This window comes from Rissa tridactyla, chromosome 4 (assembly GCF_028500815.1).
Source record: "Rissa tridactyla isolate bRisTri1 chromosome 4, bRisTri1.patW.cur.20221130, whole genome shotgun sequence".
Classification (NCBI taxonomy): Eukaryota; Metazoa; Chordata; class Aves; order Charadriiformes; family Laridae; genus Rissa; species Rissa tridactyla.
Window position 1 is genome coordinate 62,694,862 of NC_071469.1, and position 12,243 is coordinate 62,707,104.

General features: G+C 41.5%; 1 protein-coding gene across 3 annotated transcripts in view; it reads right to left on the bottom strand.

Annotated features, from left to right (window-relative positions):
- Positions 1 to 12,243, bottom strand: part of LOC128908900 (protein AHNAK2-like) — a 58,048-nt gene that overhangs the window by 28,166 nt on the left and 17,639 nt on the right. For 2 of the 3 annotated variants that reach the window (XM_054199882.1, XM_054199880.1), the window contains exons 2-4: positions 2,885 to 2,961; positions 2,001 to 2,090; positions 424 to 565 (exon numbers count right to left, since the gene is read on the bottom strand). In XM_054199882.1, coding sequence (XP_054055857.1) covers positions 424 to 559 — 136 coding nt within the window. In that variant the 5' untranslated portion in view covers positions 560 to 565; positions 2,001 to 2,090; positions 2,885 to 2,961. Of the gene's footprint in view, positions 1 to 423; positions 566 to 1,170; positions 1,228 to 2,000; positions 2,091 to 2,884; positions 2,962 to 12,243 lie in introns of all 3 variants that reach the window. The other variant, XM_054199881.1, reaches the window with a different exon arrangement.

Consider the following 12,243-nt stretch of genomic DNA (forward strand, 5'->3'; position numbering starts at 1 on the left):
TGGACCTTTGTTCTTGTTTAAATCATTATTTATTGTAGTTTCGTGGCATACTATTTTGTGAAAGAATCAAAGGCAGCTTCTTGATTAACGTTATGAGTTGGGTATTTTTTCATTTTAGTTGTGTAAACGCTACTTTCTATGTATCTTTTTCACTGTTCCAGTAAAAATTAGATCATTTTTTTTTTTTGTATACCAAAAAAAAAAATCACATTTCATTATTGTTTAAGAAACTGATCTTCAAAATTATTAATATGGAAAGGTTAAGCTCAGACATAATATTACTTGGTTTGGGATCTACTATTTCCATTACCTAAAGAGATGACAGATCAGGTATGTATCTATATGCATGTACAGCTACATACCTGAATATTTTAAGATATATTAAAAAAAAAAACAACAAATAAACAGAAAATCAGACTGTACCTTCTCTCAGACTAAATATTTTTGAAGCAGGAGATTCCTTAAGTACTTTTTTAATAAATATTCCTTCATTTCCTCCACCTGTCACACTAAAACCACTAGCACCAGCTTCCACTTCTGTTTTCAGGGTCACTTCCATTGTCTCCTAGATACAGAAAAAAGTGTGAATTTATTATTCTTATTCATTTGTATCAAAGTTTTCTACATTATTCTGCAATAAAAAATTGAGTCTCCTCAGGTATATTTTCCGTAGCTCAAGAAAGATTATCTAAAATAGAGAACGTACTTACTCCGTGTGGGTTTGATTCTGTTCTAAATTAGAATTAAGTACATGTGTTAGGGCTACACTGGATCAGGGTCATAGGGAAAACAGGTTATAATTTTAAAATGTGAAACATATGGAATCTTTTAGGGCTGAAATAGTGTATTTTCTGCGAAGATGTTAAACACCTGAATTAGAGTAAACGGGCCAGAAAAGTCAGACTAAGAGCTGATGCTGTACTGTACTCAAACCAGAGAAGGCTAAAGAATGCTAAAATGAATCACAGAAGGACCCCAAATAGGACACGTAAGTGTTCATGCCTGTGCCACAACTAGGCAATTTGTGAAGTTCCTGGTCAAAACAAGTCTGAAGTGATTCTTTATCCATTTGTCCTTCCCTCTGTCCACCCATCCACGCCTATATGTTGTAATCGACTTTAGTATTTTGCAAGCCATATGCCTAAAACTATGGAGTGCTTTCAGACCAACCTGTGGATGACTCTGTTTTGATTTGTCTGTAGAATATTTTTTATTTTCTTCTTGAAGCTGAAAAATAATTTGCGATTATTTAATGTTCAGAAGTCATGGTGTTGTGAAGTACAACAAAAGTCCTACATCAGCTGAAATCCCTGGTTTAGACTAAGAACTGAGGCTGACTTTAATGGCAACAGAGCAAAATTGTGATCTACAAGTGTAATGTACAATGTGAATGATTTAACTATAGTATTCCCAGTAGCAAATTAGATGCCAAGGCCTCCATGCATTGTACCAAAATTTGCATGAAATGAATGCCAGAGACCAATTGTGTTAAGACATGGGGAGCTTTTCTGTGTGTTACTCATGCAGCACATTTCTCATGTTTTCATCTTTGTGAACTTATATTTTTTTCATTTGTTTGACTTCGGCATGAATGTCAAACTGTTGCCTACTTATCTTAACATGACTGTAGTAATTAAATCTTTAACTTTGAATAACCAAGAGGTACAGGTAATTTTGAAATACCTATTAGTTAAATTCAAGCCAGCTAAATATTCTAATAGGAAAAGCATTGTAATTTCCTGACAATCTCTGGCCCAGGCCCTTTAAGGGATGAAGTCAAATGCATTTTTTTGCCAAGAAACAAGAATGGGGCCAACAAGAAGTCCAGTGCCATACTCAAGCATCAATGAGCATGGCCCTGATTTTGGTGGGGACAGGAAGACAATATGGCTGCAACAACATCCTGTTACATGACATAAGAGTCTTGGCTAATTGTAGGAGATAAAGCCTCCTGAATCAACTTGGTAAAGCCATGCCTGCATGAAAACTCAGTGTCTTGCCTTTAAATATTCTTCTTCTATGGAATATTCATAAACTGGAGAGGATCCTTGTGGCCTTGGACGGATGTCTTCTACTGCCACTTCATTAACCTGTGGAAATAAAATGAGTGGTGGAAATGAGCATCCACCATTAAATAGTGACCCATTTTTTTAGGAGAGTTTTTCTATTCAGGCATAGTCTCCTTCTGCGTACAAATCTTACATTAGTCATGGTGGATGTAGAATCACCAATAACTCTTCCCTTAGGTCAAGAACAAATACAATTCTAATTTAAGGATGTTACTCAAAAACACAAGGGACAGACTCCTGAGAGACAAAAACAATAGTATGCTGATTTTCATTCTTTTTATGAATTATATGCATCTATGGGCTGAACAGACTGAAAATACTAACAGATCAATTAGTAATAATTGAAAAAGACAATAAAAATTCCCTCTCCTGTTTTATTTGCACATGTAACCTTTGCATCCTGCGGCTCCAAACTTTATTGCCCTCTATAACCAAGGAAAACATGGAAGAGTCCCAGCAGGAATTTCTGCTGACAAACGCTTGGCATGCTTCCTTCTGGAGTCAAGCGATAGGGAACCAAAACCAGCTAAAGCTTTAAAGAAAAGTTACTGTAGTCAACAGCTGTGTAATAGTTTGCTAAGTCTTGGTATTAAACTTATGCTGGTGAATCATGGCAAAGAGCAGGTCACTTTATATTGAAGCATTATTCTGGCTTTTGAACTGGCAGGAGAATCCCAAGCAGAAATACATTTTTGATGGAGAAAAAAAATCTCCAGCAAGACCCAGCTACAAAGAAAATATTTAAGATCCCTTTTCAACAAGGTAACTGCCAAACACCCATCCCGAAGAAACCCCAAGCATAAAAAAAACCTCACAGAATCTTCCTCCTCTGCATCCGCATCAGCATCAGCATCTCCTGGAGGCTCGGCCGGTCTCAGCTGTCGTCCAGAACCTGAAAGCAGTGTACAGGTTGTTGGTGTCTGTGGGAGCCATGCAGAGCACAGAGCTGCCAGCTTGCAAGCTGGAGGCCACGGGACGTGCAGAGCCAGCTGTAGAAAGGCCTGCTTTCATTCAGATCCCTTATCTTAGATGTCATCAGGCCAATCTTTCCAAAGATACCAGAAATATTTGTATGCAGAAACGTAAAGGCTTTTGTGAAGGAAAAAAATCTCCAGATTGGAGAAAATGTAGAACTAGAAGTTGATCAATTTTTTATTTTTTTTTTATTACCAAAGCGGGGCTTGAGGTGTGTATTTGGCAGAATTATCAGGGTTTTGGTAGTGGTGTGGCTGTGGGGTGGTCTCTCGGGGAGGAGGTCATGGACCACCCTGTGCCAGATGCAGCCGCTTGCAGCCAGTGCTGGCTGCAAAGCTGAACTGATCCGAGTAGTTTCTGGCACATTTGTGAAAAGGTGTTTAAGAGAGGGTGGTAAACGCTGAGAAAAAGAAACAGCACCACTAGAGGAGGAGGAGAAAGACAGAGAAGACCACATCAGAGCAGGAGGAGAGAGGAAAGATGTCAGAGCAGGAGAAATCCTGGAGCAAAACAGGATCTTGAGAAGGGGCCGGAGGAAGAAAAGCCACCTCAGAAAGGGCAGAGAGGAGGTGGCTTGACTCTGATGGGCTGGCACCTGGTGGAGGAACCACTCTGGGGCAACTGAGTATGGAGCACGGAGTGGAAAAAGAAAAGCAGCCACCATCTCCTGGCCTCTGTCTCCCGCACCAGCCCTCACCTCCCCAAAAGGACCGAGTGTAGCCCACAGCAAGGGGGTTGGAGACCAGAAAGAGGGGACGAGAGGTGTACGGAGCAGATCTGAGGTGGTTTTATTTTGTTTATTTTTTTAAAATATCAGAATCAGTAATTAAAAGTTCATTAGTTGGCAATAAATTAAATCGATTGAAATTCCCCATCTCAAAACTCTTCCTTGTCTTCAACAGAGGTCTTAAGAGAAAAGTAAACATAATGAATTTTTCATAGTCATAAAGACTCTGCTTTCTTGTTTTTTAAAAGTATTCAGGGTGGAGAGAGATGGGGTGAAGGAAGCGGGCTGTTTGAAAGTATGATTCTGTTAAAATGCCTTAAATTGGGCACTGAAGAATGAAAACAGCATGATGTTCTCTTCTTTCTTCTCTTCTCTGAAAACAACATCATTTTCAGAGATCCAGGCTTAGCCAGTAGAGGACAGTGTGGCTGAATTACGCATTCCCCGATGCACAGGCTATTCTAATACACGCACAAGTCCTTGTCCTGATAACCATGTCTCCTTCCTCTCTCCATGCTCCATTTTTTTTCAAGCCATCAGGCTGTCCAGCGCTCTCATGCCCAATTCTGCAACTGCCATTGGTATACATAGTTTTCGCTCTCCTAAACAAATGGTCTGGCTTAAAAATATGTTCAAACACTAGAGAAGACAACCGCAAGCAGAGCTGTGCAACTCATTCATTGTCTACTTTAAATGAAGAATCCTTGGGCTGGAACACAACATTTCTGGATGTGGATATTACACGCTGTGTGTGCAGACAAGCTGGCACGACTTATGCGTGTATGCAATCACTCTAACACAAGTTGCCAAGCTCTTGTTAAAATGGCTGTGATTGTGCTAGCTTTTCTTCATAGTTTTCTGATCTCCTACACTTATTTTTCCCTTGACTTTTTTGGAAGATGAAATTATTTAGTACCGGCAGGGTCTTGAAAGAGTTACGCCATGTGATCAGCAATGGACCACTTTGTTAAGATGAACGGAAATAGTGTCCTTCCAGTGGGAATATTCCATGTCAGTCTGTGAGCCAAATTTCCAAAACTGACAGAATAGAAAGCATCCTCATTAGCCATATGTACATCATCTTAATCAGCTCTTCTGTGGTATTTTAGCTTCAGAGAACCAAGATCAACTCAGAACGCATCAGGGCTGCCAGACCTTGCCTCCTTTAGCCTTCACAGAACTAGTCCTGATGCCTACGATGGACAATTCTAAAAACCACCCTTAATGCAAACCTTAATTCAGATTAAAGACTTGCATAAATTGTCTTGATTTTTTTTTTCAAAAGCTCTAGCATTTGCAATTTTCACAAGCTCAAGAAAATTGGAAAATGAGCATAACTGTTAAAAAATTTAGATGTGTATTTATGAACCTGATTTTAGGCATTTCTGCCTGAAAATTCTGGAATCCCTCCGTGAAGGTCTTCACCACATGTATTTTAATAAGCATCATATGAGGAGAAAAGCTGCAGGACTGCGGCTTGATTGTTTAATTTGCTTAGTGCTTCTAAAGATTCAGGTGCCAACAGCGCATTCTATGGCTGTTACTAAAATTCCCAGAAACAGTAAGGACTTCGTCTTGTGGCATTGCCATATTTTTCACTTGGGAGAATCCCACCCACAAGCCCTGCAGCCCAGTAGAATGACTTAACAGAATATTGCTTGGATTGCTAGAGTGTTTGCTCTTGAGTGCAGCACTTCAAGGCTAATTACAGCACTGATCCCTGCTGGCTGCCAATAATTTTGCTACTGGAAAAGAAAAAGGAAAGAATTATCTGGGAGAATTCTTGGGCTGTTCCTCTTGGTTTAGTCTGGTGGAACTTCAGTGACGTTTTAGTTGTCTAGAACTGGAGCAATGCAAGTATGGGCTGCTCCGTTCTCAGGACTTGCATGGTCCTGTATAGTTTTTTCCCTATCCAGTGGGGCAGATCCTTTGAGTCTAGGAGCTATCCTACAGGTTCTAACAGAGGTGAAACTTTTAAAACCAGCTGTTTTAAACAAAGGATTCTTAGAATGGCTAGGTGAACAACACCTTCAAAACCTTCCTGTTCCTAAGACCGAGCTACTCATAAAATCCAAGAGAATTAGATCACTTCCTGCAGTGAGACCTGAACACTTACTTCCCATCAGGATGCCATTTTAAAGCAAAAAAATGACACTGCCAATTCTTGTTCAGCGTGGATGCAGAGAGATAGACGTGGCCTTGGATGACATCTCATCTGGGCCTGGATGAGGCCATCTTATTTTCCACCAGCTGTTGATCAAGCAAAGCAGTGGTGTATGAGGCACAAGGGTGGCTTCACATGCTTGGCCAAGTATTGGCAGACGGTTGCTCTCCTTGCCCTTGCTAGAGGGGCTGCGGATCAAGGTTTGCCAAAATGTTGCCAGAAAAATCCCCTGCTGAGAAGAGGAAAATCTGTCAGCATAAAAGGTCTCTTTCACCCACCTCATGATGGGTAGGAAGGGACAGAGTGCTCCTGTGAAAGCCTTTAGTAAACTGTTAACCTTTCCTCAATGGTGACTGTAGGACTCTTTCCTACAAAATGGAGCAACAGATTACTGTCCCTAGGGCTAAAAGAGATGTGGGTCGGATTGCGTGGAAGTACATCAGCTACACAAATGATTTTCCCTCCCAAAGCTTCACATCGAGGCCTTTCCATCCACCCTGATTTCCCCAAACTCCACCTACTCTGTCCCTCTACCATAGCTAACCCGTGTCATAAAGACTTCTTGTGCCCCTGATTCCTACTGTAGACTAAGATTTGCTTCAGATTTTTTCCCAATTCAGAATACTTTAAAAACAAATCTGTAAAAGGGGAATTACAGTACATCACTGAATTCCATTTTCAGCAAAGCCTTCTTTCTGTGTATAAAAGACTGTGCCAATAAACTATGATTTATATGCACGTCTTTCTCATGCCCCAAATAGTAGTGATGCCAACATTTTATAGGTTTTAACTTTTTTTTATAAACTCTGGACAATCAATGCTTTGTTCAAAATGTTTTCATAAACAAGATGGAATTTACATCAGTGACTACTTCTAATAGCCACTGAACTGACTTCAGAACAAGGGAGTTTTCTGAAAGCAAGCAGTAGGAGTTATATAGGCTGGAACACTTTCATATCATATACTGAAAATTGTATTTTCTTTTTAAATGCAACGTAAAAAATTTTTTTTTTTTATCTTTAATCAAACAACCCAGCTGGACTGCTTTGGGTAAAACCACAAAAACATAAAACCAGGTTATTTTTTATTATAATTAGTAGCTTTTTGTCCACTGTCAGTTAGAAGACTCCTGCCTTAACATGTGGGCAACACTGGGACATCTTTTGCTCAGGTCTTTTCTGACAATGTAGAGCACACTCTGGGCACATCTTCTGATTCATATTATTACTAAGGAGAAGGAGGAGTGAGCAAGACAAACAACAACAATAATAATTTAATATCATTGTCATTGTTGGCACTGTGCTTGACCCAGTCAAGAATTCATACATGTAGGTCAGCAGTTTCCACAGTGCTCCCTCCTTCGTGTGCTCATTGTAAATAAGGTTGTGCATCACTGCTGCCACAGACAGTTTCAGTGGGCTCCTGTATCACACCCCTCTGCCCACAGCCATCCGTCCCTGTACTTGCGGATCTGCCTGTCCCTGTGCCCTCAGGCACCCTGTCGTGGGCCTGTTACTTCTCGTGCATGGGTGGCTAGTCAATGCTAATGCTCCAGAATTCCTCCTGTTTTTAAAATTAAATCCCTAATTTTTTTTTTATTTTTTTGATTTAAAAAAAACCCTAATTTTTAAATTAAACCCCTTTCTCCAAATGGATAGTATTCCTGATTTTTCCCCCCACAGCTTGTTCTCCCTCTCTTGCAGGTATCACAATTACTGGGATTCCTTTTCTTCCCTCAGAGCTCTCACAGTCGCCTGTGCAGCGCTGCTGTGAAGCCCCGCAGCCCCTTCTGATTCACTTCTTATATTTGAAATAGGGAATATTTAAAATAGTTAGAATATTTAAAATTGTAGGTCCCAGCTCAGGAAAGCACTTGATAACAGAACACTATGCACATGCTTGGCATTCATCTTGGCCTCTCAAGAGCAATTTTTCAGATAGGTAAGTTCACCTGACTTTAGTTTACTAAGAGAAATTTTTCACTTCAAGATTATGGGCAAAAAGGCAGCAATTCAAACATTTTAGCTTTTCTTCGGCAACCCCAGTGTTTCAGTTTCCATGTCTGCTTCTTTTTTATACCCATCCCAATCCACTGTTTCTATTATTTTGATGAGTTATTAAATTAATGCGCCTTACAGTGGGTTCTTTGGGTTCCCCAGGATATCTCAGAAGACCAATTAATAAATGGACATCAATCAGCTAATTAAAATGTCACTTCACCTAGGCAGTGTCATAAAGTATATAAGATATTGCATTCTTGGTTTGGTTTCCTTAAAGCTCCCGTGACTGAAAAATGGCCTAAATCAGTTTTTTTTTTTAAAAAGCCCTCACAGACAAAGTTACAATGACAGCAAAAGGACCACCTTTTCCATCTCAGTTACCATTTTCTGGATATGAATATGAATTTTTGGCACTTAAAGAACTATTTTTCACCACTTTCCAAAATCAGCTGTACGAAAGATCTCCGAATCTACAAGCAGATCTTTGTTTTCTAACTGCATCAATTGGCTTGATGAGAGAATTTGCCAATCCCTGTGCTAAAAATGTTGTGCAAATGGTATGTACAAACACAAAAATAGTTACTCAGTATCAGCAGTGGCCTGAAATGTTTCACTATTTCTCTTTGTTTCCCCCAGAGTTTTTTTTTCAGCTCGAGTTACAAATGGAAGTGGTGACCTAATGCTACGTTAAAGAAGGGCTAAAAGCCTAGTGATTTTGTAATGCTTCAAGGCTTATTGTGAAAAAGAAAAAAACCATGGCAGATTCGTTGTCCTAGTCATAGAACCACAGAATCATAGAATGTGTTGGGTTGAAAAGGACCTTTAAAGGTCATCTAGTCCAACTCCCCTGCAGTAAGCAGGGACATCTTCAACTAGATCAGGTTGCTCAGAACTTCATCAAGCCTGGCCTTGAATATCTCCGGGGATGGGGCCTCCACCACCTCTCTGGGCAACATGGGCCAGTGTCTCACCACCCTCATTGCAAAAAACTTCTTCCTAATGTGTTAATCTAAACCTACCCTGCTCTAGTTTAAAACCATTCCCCTCGTCCGATTGCTACATGCCCTTGCAAACAGCCCCTCCCCAGCTTTCTTGTAGGCCCCCTTCAGGTACTGGAAGGCTGCTATTAAGGTCTCCCTGGAGCCTTCTCTTCTCCAGGCTGAATAACCCCAGCTCTCGCAGCCTGTCTTCATAGCAGAGGTGCTCCAGCCCTCTGACCATCTTCGTGGCACTCCTCTGGACCTGCTCCAACAGGTCCATGCGCTTCTTGGAACTGCTGTCTGGATGCTACATGGCAAAGAGCATCTGCTCTAACACCATACCTTGAGTTCCCCTGTGGGTCTTTTTAAGTGCAAATGCCAAGATTAAGGGTAAAGACTGTGAACGAAAGCAACTAGGAGCACACAAGTGTAGCAGGGAAGCTCTGTGTGAGGGGCTTGGCTGTGGCAGTTCAGAGCAATCATCCCCACCACCCAAATCCTCCTGGGCAGTTTGGTGGAGGAGTCATGTCCTTCCAAGCAAGCTGGCTGTGAGGGAAATGATCCTGCAAGCAACAGCTGGCAAAGATTAGAATCTGAAAGTGTCTGCAAGTAAACTCTTTTATGCACGCACTGTGTTCCTTGAGGAAGCTGCCACAAGGTTTAAAGCACAGCCCATGGCACAGGCTCTTGCACGGTCTATGTAGGCTTGGCCATGAGCTCCAGAAGGCCCCATGGCATTCCCAGTAAGGAGCTCCAACTACACTGGGGAAAAACCACCAGTGAAAAATCAACACCTTCATCTTCTGCGGAGAGTTCCTAGTGCATTCCATGGACCTGGATTCATTCCATTGTCCTGCAAGATCCCACAGAGTGAGTTACAACAACTGCTGGGCAGGGCTCTGGGGCATGGCAGGACCGCAGTGGGAATGCCGCGGCTGTCACTCTATCCCGGCAGGATACGTGGCACTGGGGAGATGCGGGCGCAATGTCACGGAGAAGGCTGCCGCTCCCAGCCCTCCATCGCAGGAATGTAATGTTACTTCACTTGAACCACTGCCAGCACGACAGCGGGGGCACCCAGTAGCTCCACCTAGACGAACCAGCTTGTCAGCTCTGAAAGGAATGATTACCACAGCAGAAAAAGCAGCCGTTCTGCCTCAGAAAAAGTGATAAAGTGAGGAATAGCACCTCCCCTTTCGTGTTTCCCCTCTGCCCTGTGCTGGGAATAGGACCCTCCCTACCAAGCCCTGAAATTCTGATTTCCCTAACTTTCCATGGGATGAAGACAAAGGACGAAGTCTGTGGAATGAAGATTAAAGATTTTGCTGCTAAAGGGGTTTAACAGGCCTTATTATTTGCAGGATGCTATCAGAACCAGCTAGGCCTGTGTTTAAGCTATACTCCCGCCTTTGTTTTGCCTTGGGTTTGGTAATGCCCCCTGGCTGCACTCTGTCACTGAGCTGCATATTTGTACTGTGATGAATGTAGCTCAGACTTCGGAGCCAAAAGCAGGGGCTTGTAAGCACAGCAAAGCTAAAGGAGCAGCAGCTCCCAAATAACCAACGTGTGAATAGTTTCCTTCCATTCAAGGCATGAACAAGATGTTTTGATTCAATACCTTGGTATGTTAAGCTGCCCTTGTCGGCAGTTAGAGTACTTCATTAAAAGCCTTCAAATCATCTCATCTCAAAACCTTCCGAAAACAGAAAATATATGTAAGTTATAATCATCAGTCTCCTCGCCTGACTGGAGACCTGTTTGTGAAGTTAGCTCCTTACTTTTATCAAAAGGAACGGTACTCTGCTCTGCAAAGTACATCCGAGTAGAGAAATGCCTAGGGTTTCTTACAGACCATGCTGAGCTCTGTAGGATTTTATAGAGCATTTTCTCCAGGTTGACGAATATCAGAGAAGATGTGGAAGAGCACTGGCAACTAAGAACTGCTATAAACACTACCATAAAAAGAGAAACTAACAGCCCCCGGATGAAAAGAAGAGTGAATGGCTTTCCTGTGAGTGTGTGTTTATTGATAAGCTCTGCACACAGATTTAAAACTATTAAAAGCATGCCTGCTCACACTTCACAATAGGAGCAAAACTTTAATGAGATCAATCAGAAAGGAGCTCTTTATTTTTACAGTGGTCCATCTTTCCTCTGATGGTAAAGATAAACTTAATAGAATCCATAGGATGTTTCAGAGCATGAGAATAAATCACTCTGGTGGGGCTCTGCACAGACTTTCTCAGCTTTAGTCATTTTTAAACATGAAAAGCACAGGGGACTTTTTTTTCCTAAGACCTTTTTTTTTTTTTTGCAGTTGTCAAATTGAAATTTCCCAGATCCTGGGCTAATGAGTTTCATCCAGCTATCACCATTTTTTGGTTATTTGGCTACATAGAAACATAATTTGGCCAGATGCATGTAACTCTTCTGGTACAAGAACAAAATATTTACTAAAACATTTTATTAGTCCAATGTTTCACCTGTTGCTAAAAAAGAATAATGTTTCATAGGAGTAACACAGTGCTTGAAAATAAGGTCTCAACCTAAGTTTGTTGTGACAACATGATTAGAATGATGCCAAAAAAAGACAGCAAAAGCAGGTGCCAGTGGTTGATACCTGAACTGGTCCATCCCTCCTCTCGCTAGCTAAAATACAGCTGCAAGTCGCAGAGCGGAAAAGGCAGGTGGAGAAATGCTCATGGCACCCACCAGATGACCAGAGGTTGAGTGCTGTTTCCCCCTACCCCGTGGTTCCATCTCAGAAGTACAAGTTCTGCATCATCTCTGTAGATTTAGTCTGACAATTGCCTGGAAGGTGTAATGCCCTGCCCTGTGTCTGTGTGTTTGCCTGTCTTAGGCAGGATTTTTCATCTCTTTCAGGTTTTACATGACAGAATGGGTTTCCAAGGTGAATTTTACTTCCTGCATGAATTCCCACGGTGTTCTGGTGTATAATTATTGTGATGATGGTGTGACATTTAGGACCTTCTCTGATAATTATCAATTATGTTCTTTTTCCAGGACTGCGGGTCCTCTATTCTCCCAAAGTCAGCAAAAGGCGGCAATGACTTTTTAGTAATTGTGGTTATGTATGTCCTAGCTCCTGGACCGAACCAAAATTTCTTACCACCCTTTTGGACAGGGCAAAAGCGAGTTAGAGATTCACAGCCAAATAAAGCAATAAAGACTGGTCTAATCCACTGCGATCCTCAACAGTTTCATCTCCTGGGACTCTCAACAATTTTATCTCTTGGGACATACCGTTTTTACTTGTGATTGAGTCCCTACCAGTGGTGTAAATAGTTCCACGGATACCCAGCTAAAA